Raw genomic sequence first — 18,460 nt, 5'->3', positions numbered from 1 at the left:
CGGAATGTGATGGCACACCCCTCTCGTGTCCACAGCACCACATCTTTCCACGTGTGCACCACATCTTTCCTACCGGCAGACGCTCGTCCTGTGTGTGACGTCACTGCTGAATCTTACATAAGCCTGTTCCCAGGCTGCTCCTGTTTCACATGAAACCTGCTCCATGTTTCTGGGAGAATACCAGGACTGCAACAATGAGGGATTCATCAGTCAACTGTTTTGGTAATTGTTAATGGGTTTGTGTAATTTTTTTTTAATGCTGGTGTCATTGCAGCATTCTGAGCCTGAATCCGCCTTTGTCATCTGTTTTCCAAGTGCTCTGTTTCACTCTAAACCAGTTCTGGGTGAATACACACACACATGCTCCACTGGTTTTACCTGTTTTGAAACCTGCTGGTATTTCAGCTATGCCAAGGACTTTGAGTGAACTATGAGACAAGGTAGAGGGCGTGATATGGATACACTCATCATGACATGAGTGTGTGGTTCTTTCCCCCCACCCCCCTCCTCAGTCATACAGTGTTTTTTTGGCCTGTGGGTGAACAACACTTCACAGTTAGCACTACAGTATGCATTCCACACTGCATGCATTCCACACCGTCTGTCCTTGAATTGGGTAACCGGAGTTAATCTGTAGCCTGGTGACAATTGTGACTTGTTTTTAGTAAACAATAACAGGCATTCTACTACTCTACTACTACCACTGCCAATGAGCGCGCACAAATTCTGTCTTCGTCACCCCTTAAGAGAAAAACATGGCGTTTGTATGAGATACTGGGTTTTCAGAGAGAGAGAGATGGGGAGCGACTGATAGAGACCGAGATCAAGTTGAAGACGGGGAGGACGCTGGCTCTCTGCCAGAGAGTGACATTCCAACCCCGCTGCCTGTTTGTTTGAGAGCAGTGCTGTTTGGTTAGCCCACTGCCCCTGCCATTGTACAGCTTACACAGCGGAGTTGATTTAGCAGCGGGTCCCTATATAGATACAGTACACCAAAGAAGAACAATCAGCTCCTTTGTTGAATTTTTCACAGAAACAAATTCATTTATTCATTTTATTTTAATCATTGTGTTAATTTGTGTATTATTCATTTATTGGCACATAGCAACAAGCAACCATCCTCATCTTAACTCCCTGAGTGGTGTTTTAATTGTCCTTTTGGCATTAGGTAGTCACAGAATGCCAGTCATAGTTTAGGATTCCACGTGTGTAAACCACATAATCCAAAGCTATGTCCGGTACTCACTGGGGGTCTTGACAGAGAAATATTTATTGTTCAATTACTGAGCCAAGCTGCCTTTTGACATCATAGATCTCAGTTCTCACGTCTAAACAAAATGGTAAACATTTACTCAATGGTAAACTTCTCTTTTCATACACGTTTCATTAGTTCACTCTGTTGAGATTTACTTGACGTGAATTGCTGCCTGTGTAAATCACAGGTCCCTCATTGTGAGGAGAAATAGGAAGTCAGTATTGTGGACCATTTCTCCCTCTGCATTGTTGGTGGGTCTGTTAGCTTTGTCAGAACCCCCATGCTGATAAGGGAAACTGTCTCTTTCCCAGCTGAAAACAATAGCCGGAATGCTTCATATGGATTCCGTGCAGGGCCGCAATCAAGGATCACTGGAAAGTGAGCTCTTGAGTAATTCTGTGTGTGTGTGTGTGTGTTGTGTGTTCATGACCCTCCTGAAGTGGAATGGACGGAGAGGAAGCCCACACCCAGCCCCACCGCACCTGCGGAGCCTCCAGGGCTTGTCAGCGTGAGCGCTGGACAACCAAGCCCTCCAGCGCCGCTGATCTGAGCACAGTTACTGCATACCACCCATGTAGCGGATCGCATTGCACTCCAGCTGTCATGCTGTAATAAATCTGTGCCAGTTGATATCTCCATCCCCTTCATTCGGAAGCATATTGTGCTGCACTTCCCTTTTTATGATGGCTATACAAGCACTGTATTGTTAGGGTAAAATAGTGTATTGCTCTCTGCCTCTTTTTAGAGACAGTCTGATGTTAGTTAACATGTTAGACAACATGCCGCCATGTCTTTTTTTCTCTTTTGAAATAAATTTGAGCTGAATCTGTCAGTTTGTCTCATTGAGTGAAATGTAATAGACAGTGATTTGCAGCTCCATGATATTGCCTGATTCTGACTTCCTCTTTGGTATGTGAGGACAGACTTTGAATGGATCTGTGCTTGTCTGTCCTGCTTTTAAAAAGATCCTATAGTTCAGTAGACAAGTCATGTTTTACAAACGCAAAAAAACCCAAAATTGTCTTGAGTAGTTTTGTGCTTTGTGCGTGGTCGATGAAAAGGGGAAATCTAAGACGTCTTGCGTTGTTGTTTCCCACAGGATGGGGAGGTGCGCGTGCGGACGCACCACGTGGAGTACGCCGACGGGGGGATCCTGGACCCAGATGACATGCTGACTGACCTGGTGGAGGACCGCGACAAGGTAAGCCTTAAGGCCACTGCTTTTCTTTCCTGTGTGGTGAGTTTTTTTTTTGGTTTTTTTTTTTTTTAACAGTGCTTTCCTGTCGCTCGTCTGGTAGAGACAGAACTAACTTTGCCAAGGTCATGGGTGCAGTTCTCTGGAAGTTCAAGCACATTTAAAAATATTGCGTGTCCTCCCTGCTTCAGGGTTTTCAAACAGTCAGATATCAATGTAAGTCAGTAATACAAATGGCCCCTCTGTGAAGCATTTGTAGTTATGACAATGGTTTATACTGATGTGTTTATGTTGTCCTACATGATAAGGAAGTTTAGATTTATTTAGCCTACAGGGGCCAGTACCTTATGAGATTGTTGAGTTTGTTGGCATGCAAGACATTCTAAATGACATTCTAAATGGCGTTCTAAATGGCATGTCATATTTAGCCACCTTTAAGGCCTATTCACACCAAGAACGATAACTATAACCATAACGATAAAAGCGTTCACACTGAACAACAATAAACAAAGTCTCTCCTTGTGTTAATGAATGTGACGGTTAAAATTCAATGGGTTCTAATTGGCTATTAGCTTTTTATCGTTCTGAAAATCGCTCTGAAAGTAATCCCCAACGATATCGTTCTTCATGTCGTTATCGTTATAGTTTATGTGTGAACGTCGTCATTCATATTAACGAGAACGATATTTATTTATAGCTATCGTTATCGTTCTTGGTGTGAATGGGCCTTTACAGGAGTTTGGGTCTCTCTTTCCACTCGCGCTTCACAGGCTGCAGTTATCAAGCTAAAACAGGGCTTGTGTTATTAGAGGCAGAAGGAACACTTCCCTCCCCCTCCACCCTTTCTGACCAGCTTGGCTGAAGTGTGTTGTTTTTGTACGGTGTTTGTGTCTGTGTGTGAGAGAGAAAGAGACAGAGAGCAAGAGAGCGACAGAGAGTGAGAGAGCGACAGAGAGTGAGAGAGAGAGCGACAGAGAGTGAGAGACAGACAGAAAGTGCGAGAGAGAGACAGAGAACGAGCGAGCGAGAGACACAGCGAGCGAGAGAGACAGAGAGAAAGACAGAGGGTGAGGATGAGTGAGAGTGATTATACACACATTACTGGAACAAATATGAATTTATTTCCAAATTGTTGGTTTGCATGGGCCCTAATTGTACCAACCAGTATCATTGCTTTTACAATAGCATGATTTGCCTTTTCCATGAATGGATGCTGATAACAGAAAGGAAAGAAGATGTAGGAAGATGGAGTTGGTCCAGAGCTATGCAGCAGAGTTCAGTGACTTCAATGTCTACAGCACCTAACAAGCCTTTCATCTGATCAAAAAATTCATGTTTCAAAAGATTTTATTTTATTCTTTCTCTTAAATAACATTTTCTGTTTTTCATTCAACCCATATTGGCTTTTTCAAGTTATGTTGTTTTGCAATGGGGTTCTTTTTGAATGGAATGAGTGTTTGTGTAGAATAATTGACATTTTCACATCAAGAAAGTCTGGGTTTTCCTGCACACTTGAGAACCTTGCGATCCATTTCAATTCAGGGTCCATTGTTCAGAATTTGTGGTGACTATTTCATGGTTCTCTAAAAAACCCCTCATGCTTTGAAACCTTCAAAGGCCAACATTAAAAAGAAAGTTCCAAAAGAACTCCATTATATTTCTATATATTATATCTCCCTATGACTCCTCCTCATATGACCGTCTCTGTCTCTCTCTCTTTCTCTCTCTTTCTTTTTCTTTTTTTCACTCTCTCTCTTTCACTCTCTCTCTTTCTCTCTCTCTTTCTCTATATCTTTCTTTTGTCCCCCACACACATGCACACTCACATGCATGTGCTGATGTAATCATTCTTATCTCTCTTTTTGTCTCTCTCTTTTCTCACACATACACACATACACATTTACAAATGCACAAACAAACAAAGCAAACACAAGCAAACAAACACGGACTGCTGGTACAGCTGAAGGATTGCATTTGTGAGTGTAGGACTGCACTCACTGCTTTGGGTTTGAACTAAATCAGCCCCACTTCCTTTTGAAGGCCACTTATTCTCAGCCCTTCTTTTTTGATATAATGTATTCTTATGATGTGCTAATAGATTGCATTGCATACATATTCATAACTGCGGGAGCATAAAAAGTGATAAATTACCAACACTTAGTCAGCAAGAGCTGCATAAAAATTGTAATGGAATATTCATACACTGCTGTGCAGTGCAATTAGAGTTAATGTTTAAATTTGGCATTTTATCTCCCCTCATACCAAGCTGGAATTTTTATACTAGAAATATAATGTGTCATATACATGAGGATTATTTATCTTCTTTATTGTTTGTCAGTCAGACTGTCAAATGCAAAATGGAGATTAAAGGGAATGTCTTCTTTGTCCCCCTCTAGAGTTACACGTTGGTATGAGCAAATATGCTTGCTGTGTGTGTGTGTGTGTGTGTGTGTGTGTGTGTGTGTGTGTGTGTGTGTGTGTGTGAGAGAGAGAGTGTGAGTTGGACTATTATTGTTGTTGTGTGCGTGTGTGTCAGAGAACGCTTCTATAAGACTACAGGTAAAGTTCCATGATATGTAGCCTTATCAAGCAAAGGAACAAGCGACAGTAACAGAACTACATTTTGGGGAAACTCTTTTTCATTTATTCTGTTGAATCTTTTTTGTGCTGCTAAGAGATGCCACCATCTCTTTGTCTTACAACGGTCTTCCTCGTCTTCTCTCTGTTTCCCCTGCTGATGTAAATCCCAAGCCGTAATCAAATCATCTTCTCTCTATCCTTCTGTGTAATCTGGGAAGGCTTTCTCCGCGGCGGTCTCCGTTGTTAGCAGTGCATGCTAATGAGGGCTAATGCGCCTTGCGCTGTAGAGAGCGGAGACGTGAGGGTCCAGTGAGACCTGCGTGTTGTTGTATGCCCTCCCACCTCCAACCCCCTTCAGCTTGATAATGGCGAGGTTACCGTCGAGATGAGATCAGATTACTGCCCCAGCCCCAGGTCAGGCGCCCATTAACCCCCCACCCCCACCCCACCTCCCTCCCCTACACACACACACACACACCCCACCTGCCCCCAACCTCAGCCTCCACCTAAATAAGGAGTGATTGTGATTGGCCGCCCCCACGGAGCCAGCTCATGCATATTCAGCTGTGGGTGTGGGTGATGAATGAGACTGATGCGGGGAGTCGTCGTATCGGTTGCCCCCGACGACCTGGGTGGTGGGGGTGGAGGATGGAGAGTGGGGGCTATCTGCCTCTAAATCACCTCGAGAGGCCAAACGAGGGGCCTCCTGCTTAGTCAATTAAGCACTTCATCTATTCTTCCTCCTCGCTTCCCTCCTCCTCTCCCCTCCCCCGCAGCTGTTTCTGCCACCCAAGCCCCACAGTGCTGAGAGAGAGAGAGAGAGAGAGAGAGAGAGAGGTGAGTGTGTGGACGAGTGTAGTTTTAAAGGATGGGATCGAATGAGTATATAGACAGATCGCCAAGACCAAAGCCAGCCGCTCTCTGTGTGTGTGCCCAGTGTTTGTTCTGTTAGCTCTGTGGGATTAGGAGTGTTGCCCAGACGGAGGGCTGATGCGCTCAGCCTTCTTGCTGCCCATCCTGGCTGTCTTGCTCAAGTGTTGGTCGTGGTCACGTAGTGTGGACTGGGGTCACGGAGTGTGGACTGAGATTGTGTTTGTTTTTTGTTTAGTGTGTGTGTGTGTGTGTGTGGGGGATAAAACACAGTACCTGGGTTGACCAGCATTGTTCCTGCTGTGCCCGGTCTGTCATAGCTTAGAGGGCTGCATATATATTTTCACATTCATATATATATATATATATATATATATAAACAGCTATGATTATGTACATTACTCCGTGCTATAACCTATACTTTTACAGCCCCCACTGTGAGTGTGTGCATGGGTGGCTGTGCATACATCACCATATACCATTACAAATCATGAAAATGTCCAGTAAATATAATGTGCTAGACTGTGTGGAGCTCGCTTTCATTCGCTCTCTCACTCTTTTCTCTCTCTCTCACGCTCTCTTTTTCCCTCTCCCTCTCTCTCTCTCTCTCTCTCTCTCTCTCTTTCTCTCTTTCCCCTCTCCTCTCTCTCCCTGGTCTGATGTCTATAATCAGGCTGTATCCTTGATGAACACTGACGATGCTGAAGTGCTTGAGCCACTCACGATGCGACTAAAGCGTGTAAGGACTGATGAGCAACTTCACCTCCCCTAACACACACACACACACACACACACACACACACACACAGAGACAAATCTCCCTTTCCCCTCCTGTGCCCAGATCCCAACCACTTAACAGCAGGAGTCTGGAGACCCACTATCCCCCTCCCCATAGCTCCGCCTCCCTCCCCACACCTGCATTTCACTGTCATCACCTACGACAAGCTTCCAGCCATTATGCACATACATAGGTACCAACTCCCTCCATGTGAACAACCCCCTCCACAAAGGGACCCTTAGACGCAACCATGCAGGGGAGCTCAGGGGTGTACAACTCCTTTCAGCCGATTGTGCTTTGCCAGAGGTCCATTTTGGCCTCTGAATGCCACATTGGCTGCATGCTTGGTGCTGGCGCCAGAGCTACTTAGCGGAGGGGTTTTTATAGCTGTCGTCGGTGTGTAATTACCATCAAAGATGTCAAACTCAGGGGGAAGTGATGTTGACGTCTTGCATAATGCATGCTATATCTGTAAGATTGCCCCTCGAACTGTGCTGCTGCCACAGGATTTCTGATCGCTAACCTGGTCAAGGACCTGTATAGAGAGTGTCTGTAAGAAGCTTTGGACATTATGTTCTGTTTCATGATGACCTTCGAAGGAGAATTGTAGTGATGTACTTTGTGTAGCCCTTTTAACAGTCACATCCAGGAACATAAAGTCTGGACAACACTATGACCAGCCAAGCACATGAGGAATAAATAGGAGTACAAGCAAAGTGATTCTGTTTCACCATGTATGTTTGCATTGCATTCTGAATGTACCTTATGTAGACAAACATTTTCACAAATGTTGAAAGGATACTTCAAAATGCCTCTCTGCATTTCTTTTATAAGTTTGTTTGATTATAGCCGCTATAGATTATAGCATCTAGCTTTGAGGCAGTCCTGTGTCATTATGCTTTTTGATCGTAATGGTTTATTTTTGGCCCAGGTTACTTATTCCATGAGTGAACCAACGTTTAACTTCAATCATAAATTTCTTTCACATTTAATTTACACCTTACAATTACCACAGGGTTTGGAGTCAAGCGTAAACAGCTGTGAAGTTCCAGGAACCTAGCATGTAATCAGCAGTTGTGGCATAACCATATTCATAGATTTCTTTGGGTTTTAAGGCTTACAGTGAATGCTTGGCATCTTTGGACATTTTGATTGGCCGTTATGACTGCAGGTCGCTGGCCTCTTGCGTGGCATGTATGTGTTCTTTCCATAGAAATGAAAGAAGACTAGCTATTTCCAAGGGCTACTTGTAAAGGCTGTGGCAAAAGAGGTTTGTTTGAAGTCAAACAAGCTTCAAGAAAGTCTGAGGTATAATAACAACTCTTCAGGAACTCTTCAGTGAGAATGAGGGCAACATATGTCATAGGTCCCAAAGGTTTATTTGGGTGCCAAATCATCAGTTTCTCCTGTGTAGCAGCTGTTTTCAAAAACACTGTTACCTTTTCTGGACATGCCACCCTGGTAGAATCTAACCAGTTTGATTGGTCAGAATGCCTGACTTGTGTATGGGAAAAGCTTTTGTTTTGACACTAATGATAGTTGATTTTTTCAGTTGAAAGTTGAGCCAACTTCAAGTCAAATCACCTTGCCACTCCCAACAACACCCTGGCAGGAAGCTTTCATTACCATCTTTTCCAAGCCCCAGCAAACAGGCGGAAGTCTTTCCCGTCTGCCTCCACTACTGCTTGTTAGTGTGATTGGTTGTCTTGCAGTGGCAGGACTGTTCCTGGTGTCTGACCTTTACAGTAGTTTTCTGTCCCACGGACCAGCTATGGCGACTCAAGGAGGGGCTGACTCCACATCGGCTTGGGCCCAGATTGGGGGCAAATAAGCTGGACTCTGGTCCAGAGAAGCTGCTATTTGTCCCTCTGCCAGGGTTTCAGTCCAGAGTCTGTGTGGGTTGTAGTGTATAAAATTCAAGCATTACTTGTTATCCAAACTAGCAGAACCCTACAAGCATTTCAGGTGGAAGCTAACTTTCCCCCATAACTTCCACCCCTGCTCTTGTAAACTTTTAAAAATGTTATTCTCTTTCTCTTCCTCTCTATACTTTTTGTATGTATGTAATATCCAGGGAGCAACTGATGATGGTTGCTGAATAACCACTGATTGCAATAAATGAAGAACCACAAGTGCAGTGGCGCGCTGATTGACTAATGTTAGCGCCTTTCAGCTAATGCAGGGCTATATTGGGTTTGGTTCCCTGCGCAGAAGTTGCCCGATTTGATTGGTAATGATACGTCTGATTGGGCCTATTCTGCGGATGTGTCGGTCATGACTAGCTCACAATGTGAATCTATTTTAAAAATGCTGTCATTTTGTACTTCTTATTTTTAGCCCTATTTTTATGCAGCAGCAGAGGGGAGTTTTGGAGAAAGATTGAACACTGTTGCAGTGATGAGACTCAGTGGGAAACTTGGGCTAGTGTTAAAAGTAAGAGTGCTATTGCTGGAGGTACATTGGACTTAGTAAACTTAGTACAAAACAAAACAGATGAAAGACCAAAAATATAATCATTGTGCTTTTATGTGTGAAAACCCAAGGGTGCCTTACTGTATATTGAAGTCAGAGTGATCATTTTAAAGCTGCTTTGCTGACAGATTTACAGGACATATGCTCTGCTTAGGAACTGTGAGCCTATTGGTTGGTATATTTAATCATTGTAAACTGCCTAAAATGTGGCACTGTGGAGGCTTTATAGGTGTTCAATCATACTTTAAATGACTGACCCAACTCTGGTGCTCCGTCTCTCACTGGACGCACACACATCGTCCGCAGCGCATTTTCATTATTCCTCCCCCCATCTATTCTCTATCCCTCATTCCACATTGATTGGCAGAAACAGTGGGACGCTGTGTGTCTACTCCCGAGAACAAAGCGCCTAATGCGAGCGGGGCGACGTTAGTCTCCGCACGACCGCTCTCGAACCGCTCCCCTCCCCGCAGCGGCCAGGGAGGCTCTCGTAATCAGATAATCAGCACTGGTCATTATTCCCCACTTCAAAATGCCAGCCATTTCCTCTTTTTTGCTCAGCATGATGGCTTGTTCCTGTAATTGTACCGCCATCGGAGCAAGGCTTTGAACCTCACATTGAGACGTCGTCATTTCGACTGTTTTGTGGATAATAAAAGTGAACTACGGTGTTATTAAAGACCCCCGACTGTGGACGGGCCTTTGATGGGCCACACACGGGTCTTTGGCTGACCCGGTCCATGAGTCGGAGCGGTACTGTTCAGTCTTAGCTTTTCAAGTTTTATTCAACAGTTTCATGTTTTTGTCCTAAGTTCTATTTGTTCGATTTTCGCGTGCTATTTTTGAACTATTCCATTTTGTTTTTATTTTAAACTGCCGTTTGAAACAGGGATTCTGTTCAGTCGGCTGCAGTTTGAACTAGTGATTCTGACTTACAAGAGGTTGCCTCAGGCAGCATCCTATCGGTTGCTTTATGTCTGTGTTTTTATGTCATTTTTGTAGTTATGAATGTTGTTGTCTTGGTTTTCTTCTTTGTGTTCTGCTCCCCGTGCTCCGTGAGATATCCTCCGAGCTAATCCCGGTTATGGGACCTCAATGTTCCAAGTTGAGCGCTGTGGGCCAAAAGATGGATTCGCCAGCCTGGCTGTTTTTATAGTGCACGCTTTGTTTGATAGGTTCCTCGTCGCTGTTTTCTCATAACGGCAGACAGGAACATCCATCCATCTTCCCCTCCATTCTGACCAGTGACGACTGCATCTCTCCGTCTCCCTCTCCCTCCCCCTCTTTCCGCTCTCCCTCTCTCCATCTCTCCCTCCCATCCTCATTTCCCCCCTTCCCATCAACACTCCAGTCTCCTGCACCATTCTTTATGAGTTCTCCTCCCACATGAGGGCAGAAATGCAGAGCGAAGGAGGGGGTGGTGGTGGAGGGAGGTGGAGGAGAGAGGAGTGGAGAACAGGATGAAGGTGAAATGAGGCTTTGCTCAAACTCTGTCTTCCCCATGTGACATTTGATGCATGCAGGCGGTGTTTTTAATACTCTCCTAGCCCCTCTCTCGGGTCGTCATTGTGAGCTGCTGTCTGTTGTTGTGCTTTTATAGATCTGTTTTGTTGCCAAAGATTACGGTCGTTCACAGTTCACCAAGTCCAGTCGCGGCTTAAATGTTTCGTGTTCAACAGTCGGCACGTAGATATATTATTTACCCCATCTGAACTCGTACTGTGTGAAGTACATCCACTTTTGTGATTTCACACAACACGTGCAAGTGGTTTTTCTTTTTTTTTTGTAGCTCAGGCATTCAGTGTCAAGACTATCAATGTCTTCCGACGAGACTGAACGCAAGTGATACTCTTCACACTGTGAATGCCTGGCCTTCGTAGCCGTCCACGCAGCCTCTAGACGGTAATAATGTGACGTGGTGACGTGAACAGAGGAGAGACTTCTCATCTCACGGAACACGGCCCGTGGAGACCCAAACCGTCTGCTCACCCAGTTGCCGTGACGGCAAAGCCCAAAGCCAACAATGGCCCCTGCATAAGAGCACAGTGATTTTAAAAAGGTTACTCAATGTTGTATTTTTCCACCCTCCTCCGTCATGCCGACATTAAGATGGGGGCAGGGGGCCTTCTTTTCAAAGCCCCTTTCTGAACCGTGTCGGATGTGCATAAGTGTTGATAGCTGCTGTTGAACTCTTGTCTGCGGGGCACACTTGTAAGGGACTCAGATGGTGCCCCCAGGATGGGGAAGGAGGCAGATAGTGGCACAGTGCTGCTGCTGCTGCTGCTGCTGCTGCTTGGCCAGCAAGATGTGAGCTGAGTGCAACACATAGTGGCATTCAGTGTCTGTCTGATACTCGCTGAGCCACCAGCAAGCCTCTGGCAGTGCAGGCGGGCGGTGTGCTCTTCAGAGGAGACTGGCTCAGTGTTTGGGGAAGGGAGGTGTGTGTGTGTGTGTGTGTGTGTGTGTGTGTGTGTGAGTGTGTGTATGTGTGTGGGGTTAGTGCATTGAGTGATTTTGTGTGTGTGGTTAGTGCATTGAGTGATTGTGTGTGTGTGGGTGGTTAGTTTATTGTGTGATTGTGTGTGTGTGGGTGGTTAGTGCATTGAGTAATAGTGTGTGTGTGTGTTTGTGTGGTCAAATCGGAGAGAAAATGTCACAATGTGGAAGCATCACTTAATTAGTTTATTTAGCTTCCACCTCGCATCCTCAGCTGCGTTCTCATTTCTCCAATCAATTTCATATCACACAGCAATTTAACAGGCCTGAGTGCGCGCGCGTGTGTGAGGCAGAGTTTGTCTGTGTTGTGTGTGTGTGTGTGTGTGTGTGTGTCTGTCTGTGTGTGTGTGTGTGTGTGTGTGTGTGTGTGTCACTTTCTTCTCTGCCGCTCCGTGTCCCAAACCTGTCCCCTCGGATCTGCTAATGCCCTCCATCAGTACCTAGGCACACGTCTCTGTCCAGTGAGGCCCAGTCAGGCTTCACACACACACACACACACACACACACACACACACACACACACACGTCTCTGTCCAGTGAGGCCCAGTCAGGCTTCACTCCCTCGGACTGCCTCAGCAGGGGGGTGTGGTGGGTGGGTTTACCTCCAGCATGGCTGATCCTCGCCAAGTGGAAACCGTTTCACACCCTTTCAGTCGCAATTAAGAATGCACTGGGCTGCACCTGCGTCCAGTGCCTCTCCTCCAATCGCTGAACAGTCCTCGTCATCATTATTATGATCATCAATTTTCACAGACTGCCGCTGCACTAATTAATTGTCTTAACGAATGGGCAACACTTGATTTAGATGGTAATGCATCTGAATAGCCCACTTAAAATACTTTGCCGGAACAAAAAAAATAGAGAAAGGGATTAAAAGAATTTTGACACACCGCCCTGACTCACACACACCCACCCCACACACACACACACACAAATGACTTTGTCACATGTTGTCGTTGTACTGTTCACCACTTTGATGGCAGCTCAGAGTCTGTCTGGCTTGTAATTGCATGTCTGGAGGCATTAGCAAGGACAAACGTCATTTTAGCCCCTGTCTACTTTTTTTACATAAAAACCTTTCATTAAAATGAAATGTTGTCTCATTGACAGTGTGCATAGCGCAGCAGAACAGTAAATGAGTTTCATTTCATCCGTATACGGAACACTAACATGCTCCATATACTTTTCTCTGGATAAAACTGAAGTACGTACATATCTCCTCATGGAGAAAGCTTGTGGGAGTTTGAGAGAGGGAGAGAGGGAGAGAGAGGGAGAGAGAGGGAGAGGAGAGAGAGAGAGAGAGAGAGAGATTTGAAGAAAGTATTGAAAAAAAGAGAAGATGATGAGGTGAGCATGAGGAAAGAAAGAAAGAAAGGAGGGTATGACGGAGTGACAGGGAAAGGAGGGAAGAGCGAAGAGACGCAGACCGAGGCTGAGAGAGTGAGTGAGCGTGCGAGCGAATGAGAGAGAATCACAGCGCCCTGAGTGAGTGAGCGAGCGTTCCGCCTCGTTAGGCCCTCCGAGACGCCTGATTAAAAGCTCTCACCTCTCATCGCCGTCCCGAGGGCCTGCACTCCTCCTCCTCCTCCTCCTCCTCCCCCTCATCCTCTCTCATCCCTCTCTCATCCCTCTCTCATCCCTCTCTCTCGGGTCTCCCAGGGGCAGGTAGAGGAGGGCTGTTGCACACACTGGCCCTGGTGTGTGGAGAGTGTTTAATGTGGTGGCGTGGATTTCAAATGCCGGGCCAGTGGTCTGAGTCTGACTGGTGCTGCTGACCCATGTGTCACACGATTTGTACAACTTCATGTGTGTGTGTGTGTGTGTGTGTGTGCGTGTGGGTGTTTGTATGGGTGTGCGTATTTCCTATTTGTTGTTGAGTCATATTAATTTTATTTCATGCAGAGTGTTAAAAATACTGGCATGTACAACCAGTTTTTGCAGAGAAATCTAAGGGAAATGTAAATATAATGTAAATTAGCGCCACACAAATAGGAAACTGCAATGTAGGACTTACTTTGTGAACAGGTGATGATGAATATGGTATTAGATAATCAGTGTAAAACCGCTGAGGTTACCAGATGTTCTATTATCGGTATGCATATGCATGTATTTTTTTTTGTGTGTGTGTTTGTTTGTATGTGGTATATGAGAGGAAGGGAGCAAAAGAGTCAGAGTGAGAGGGAGGATATTGTACAACTATACTGTATGTGTATTATTAGGATTTGCGTAAAAATGCGGTTGCAGGCGGTTGTTCTGAGGTTATTGTGCGTATGTGACGTGTTCTGTTGCGTGTTCTTGTGTTCAGTGGCTTGTGTGCTGGTGGCAGTGCAGTATCTGTGCTGCTCTGTTAGGCTGGTGTTACGCTGCCGCTGCTGCTGCCGCTGCTGTGCCAGTGGGAACGAGCCGCTAATGGGGGTGGCACTGGTCTCCATGGTAACAAGGAGAGTGTTCACTTGGAAACCAAGACGTCAAAAACTCCAGGTTCGCTGCTAATGACACTGAGCACAGTCTCGTTCTCTCTCTCTCTCTCTCCTGCTTGCCTCCGTCTTTCTCTCGCTTCTGCCTAGTCCCCTCTTTCTCTCCCTCACCCTCATGCACTCTGCCCATCCTTCTGTTACTCTTTATATCCTGTCTTTTTCTTTCCTTCATTTCCATAGGACCATATATGTTGCAACCCAACTCTATCTCTGTTTTGTTGGCAAATCTTGCGAGATCATTTGGAGTGGTATTTCCAACAAAACAAGAACATTTCATTTGTGAGATTTGCCTATAGAACAAGAATATTTTCACTTATGTAGCTAAGTTGAAAAAAAAAATCAAATCAAGAGGAAAAAACGTCTCTTTATAAGCAAATAATGGAAAAGTATTCCCTTGATTTTAAGGTTATTTATCTTTAGATTTTGAATTTGGATATTTGTGAAGCCCTTAACCTGTGGCTTTGTGGCATGCGGGTGATGGTCACTAAGCTAGAGGTGAGAGGGTATGTTTTTGGGTCCTGGATGTGATCAATGTCTCTTTGGGGGCTGTTTGTGGAGATTAAAGGCCTTAACGTGTCTGCACTATGCTTAGTACTGTCTGTGTGGGCCACACTGGATAGCACCGTAATGTGAAATGTAGTTGCTTATTTAGAGACACTGTGTGTTTGTGTGTGTGTGTGGTGAAAGAGGTGGGGGTGTTTTTATGTGGTTGGTGTCTTATCGGTTGAAGAGTAACCCTAACCTATGCAAACATTACACAGATTAGTGTGTGACCTGGGGTCTGAGTGGCTTAGTAACCCAGTGATTTCAAAAATAGTGACCACTCCGTGTGTGCGTGTGTATCTCTCTCTCTCTCTCTCTCTCTCTCTCTCTTTTTTCTTCTCTCGCTCTCCTCCTGAGCCCACTCCCCTCTCTCTCTCTCTCTCTCTCTCTCTCTCTCTCTCTCTCTCTCTCTCTTTCTCTTTCTATCTGTTTGTGTGTGTGTTTATATGTGTGAAGTCAAAGTCATGATCTTGTTTTGGAGCCTATCAAGGTGTCTCTGTCTCACTCCCGAACCACAACAGTCAAAGTTGAACTGACTAATCGGTCAGTAAGCAACGTCTGCTCACCCCCCACCCTGAATGTTTGCTTTCTCCCCTCTTTTCCTCAGGCCACATTTTTGCCTGACCACTACAAAAGATTCCACTTTTAGACAAATAACTAGCGCTAATCTCCGACTGCTTAGAAAACATGGGCAGTAATATAAGCCAGAAGTTTGGCACCTCCTTTTTCTCTTTTTGAAGGAAAGACTTTACACACGCACCTTCTCAGCCCGCTCACAGCGCGCGCCCATTTGGCTTCCATTTAAGTGCGATCAATGTCAAAAGTGTGCGTTCCCTGATTAGCGTTTTGGTTGTGTTTAAAACCTCGAAAACACTTTCACACAGCATTTCAGCCGGTAGTAAAACATCAAACGGTCAAAATACATACTAGACATGACACACACACACACACACACACACACACACACACACACAGAGAGGAGAGAAACACAGGCGCCCACAGTCATACACACACGGCATCACATTACGGATCTTGGGGTGTGTTAAAAGCCTGAAAGTGAGCACAGGAAATGAAACACCTCGTTTGGGCTGGCGAAGGGGGGGTGGGGGGTCGACCTGCGCTAATTGAACACACCTGAACACATTTTGGGGCTCTGCGAGCACTGGGCTCTGTGCCAAATTCCCCAAGCGGAATCCAACAAACCCCAGGTCAGCCAGCCAGCCAGCCGTCCCCTATCAGTCACAAGAACAAGGGTCAGGATGGGCTGAAAGGTCTGCATGGACAGACGTTTCCCAGGTGGCCCATCTTTAGATACGATCCATGTGCTACATGTTCTTATGTAAGGGCTATGTGACAAATGACCACTGGCGTCAGGAGAATATTACATAGTACGGATGGTAATGGTGTTATGTCATATCTGACATCAAGTCAAGTCATGAGGTGGTCTATGGCTGAAGGCCTCAGGTGACTACGGAAAACTACAGGGCAGGGTGAAATGTTCATACAGAGGAACACAGGATTTGTTTGGCAGAGCACCTGTAGAGAATATCTGTATGTCATTGAAACAATCTAAACTTGCCTGGAGTTGCACAGTAGGCTGTTTTTTTTAGCTGGTAGCTAATAGATGTCTGGCATGAAATGCAGTGTCTTTGATCTCAGTGTAAACAGTAGGAAGCACATTGTGAATATATTTAGTGCGTCAGTCTGTCTCTGTCTCCACAGACTTACTGGCAAAAACTAGAAAATAGTTTGGCAAGAGCAAAGATATTGCAATTTCAAATGCTATTGTGCTTAGCATAATGCATGGGGGCAGCCGTGGCCTACTGGTTAGTGCTTCGGACTTGTAACCGGAGGGTTGCCGGTTCGAACCTCGACCAGTAGGCACGGCTGAAGTGCTCTTGAGCAAGGCACCCAACCCCTCACTGCTCCCCGAGCGCCGCTGTTGTTGCAGGCAGCTCACTGCACCGGGATTAGTGTGTGCTTCACCTCACTCACTTTGTGTTCACTGTGTGTGCTGAGGCGTTTTCACTAATAAACGGATTGGGATAAATGCAGAGACCAAATTTCCCTCACGGGATCAAAAGAGTATATGTACTATACTATACTATGGATAATATGGTATGGCTTAAGGATATTGGATGTTTGAAGCACACTAGCGTGTGTGCGTACGTGCGTTCGTGCTTGCATGTGTGTGCGTGCATGTATTCTTGTGTTGGTGTCTGAGGGCATACGCTTTTATGTGAGAGGCCAAGTTGAGTGTGTGTGTGTGTGGGCGGGGTGTTCAATATGTTGCTTGCTTGTGTATTTGTGTGTGTGTGTGTGGTTTGCTGGATGATTAATGCTGAATTTACCCTCGCCCTTTATGAGTGCTTATAAATAATAATAAGGGCTGTCACATAGCAGAACGTGCTGCTCAACGCCAGCTGCCTCCTTACTGAAACCCCCAGTAAATCATGTGTGTGTGTGTGTTTGTTCCTGTGTGTGTGTGTGTGTGTGTGTTTGTTTCTGTGTGTGTGTGTGTGTGTGTGTGTGTGTTTGTTCCTGTGTGTGTGTGTGTGTGTGTGTGTGTTTTGTTCCTGTGTGTGTGTGTGTATGTATTTGTGTGTGGCTTCTACCTGTGTTTTGTATTTGTATGTGTGTATATGTGCTTCTATGTTGCTCTACACTTACTTCTGTATTTATGTGTGTATACATCCTTAGGCAGTGTGTACATTTGTGTAGGCAATGTGTCTACAGTGTGTGTGTTTGTGTGTGCATGTGTGTGTGTGTGTGTGCATGTGTGTGTGTGAGTGGTGTGTTGCAGCGTCTGGTTTGCTTTAAGGGCGGTATGTGCAGGCCAGGTGTGTGTTACAGGGAGGTAATCTCCCACATCTGGGCATTTATTAAAGATACACACACAGATGCAGACTTAAGACCAGTGTGGCCTCTGTCTAATCCCTGTCATTTTCCACTTGTGGAAAGAGCACCAGCATTTCACACACACACATTCTCATCTTTGTGTGTGTGTGTGTGTGTGTGTCTTTGTGAGTATTGGTATATCCTTGTAGAGGAGTTGTATGCCTCAGTAAAGCAATTTCTGAATAATTTTATAGTTTATGTTGTTTTGGTGTCTCTTTTTTGGTCTTTTTTGTCATATATACACAGACATGCATGAAAACAAAAGCTGAAAAACCTCAGAAGCATCATGAAAGCCTTTTAGATGATGTCTCAATTATATGTTGAGTGGTGATAAATGCAAAAGGTGTGTGTGTCTCTCTTTCTTTCTTTCTTTCTTTTTCTCTCTCTTTCTCTCTCTGTGCACAATCTCGCCCCATCTGTATTGAATCAAAAATGTGTGTCTGTACAGGTAGTTTGTCGTCTTGTGAGGCTGTCTTGTGAACCTTGTGTGTGTAGGATATATGGTCCTTGGCAGAAAATATGAATCTCATGTTATCCATATGAGCTGGGACAAATGCACAAACACACATTTTATTGCTCTCTCTGTTTGCAGGACCATATGTATACAATGATAAATCTCAGTCTGTACCACACACACATACACACCCACATACCCACACACACACACACTCACAAACCAAAGCTTGCAAATTCCCCACAGAGTTTATTGTTGTATACGTTTACAAAACCACTCATAAAGCTGAACAGTGAACACACTTGCTTTACATTAACTGCCCATTTATTAAACAGTCCATGACTTACACACATGTGCACGTACACACTCTTTCTTTCTTTCTTTCTTTCTTTCTTTCTTTATTCTCTCTCTCTCACACATATACAGTATATATGTGTTTCAC

At 45.0% G+C, this 18,460-nt stretch overlaps 1 protein-coding gene across 1 annotated transcript in view; it reads left to right on the top strand.

Moving 5' to 3' along the window:
* LOC125288947 (partitioning defective 3 homolog B-like) overlaps nt 1-18,460 on the top strand; it is a 164,832-nt gene that overhangs the window by 6,678 nt on the left and 139,694 nt on the right. The window contains 1 exon segment of the mRNA XM_048235663.1: nt 2,355-2,456. Within this exon segment, the coding sequence (XP_048091620.1) occupies nt 2,355-2,456 (102 nt within the window).

The sequence above is a fragment of the Alosa alosa genome, chromosome 23, assembly GCF_017589495.1.
Source record: "Alosa alosa isolate M-15738 ecotype Scorff River chromosome 23, AALO_Geno_1.1, whole genome shotgun sequence".
NCBI classification, from domain to species: Eukaryota; Metazoa; Chordata; class Actinopteri; order Clupeiformes; family Clupeidae; genus Alosa; species Alosa alosa.
Note: the sequence above shows the minus strand (reverse complement) of the source record. Positions and strands in the feature narration are given on the sequence as shown.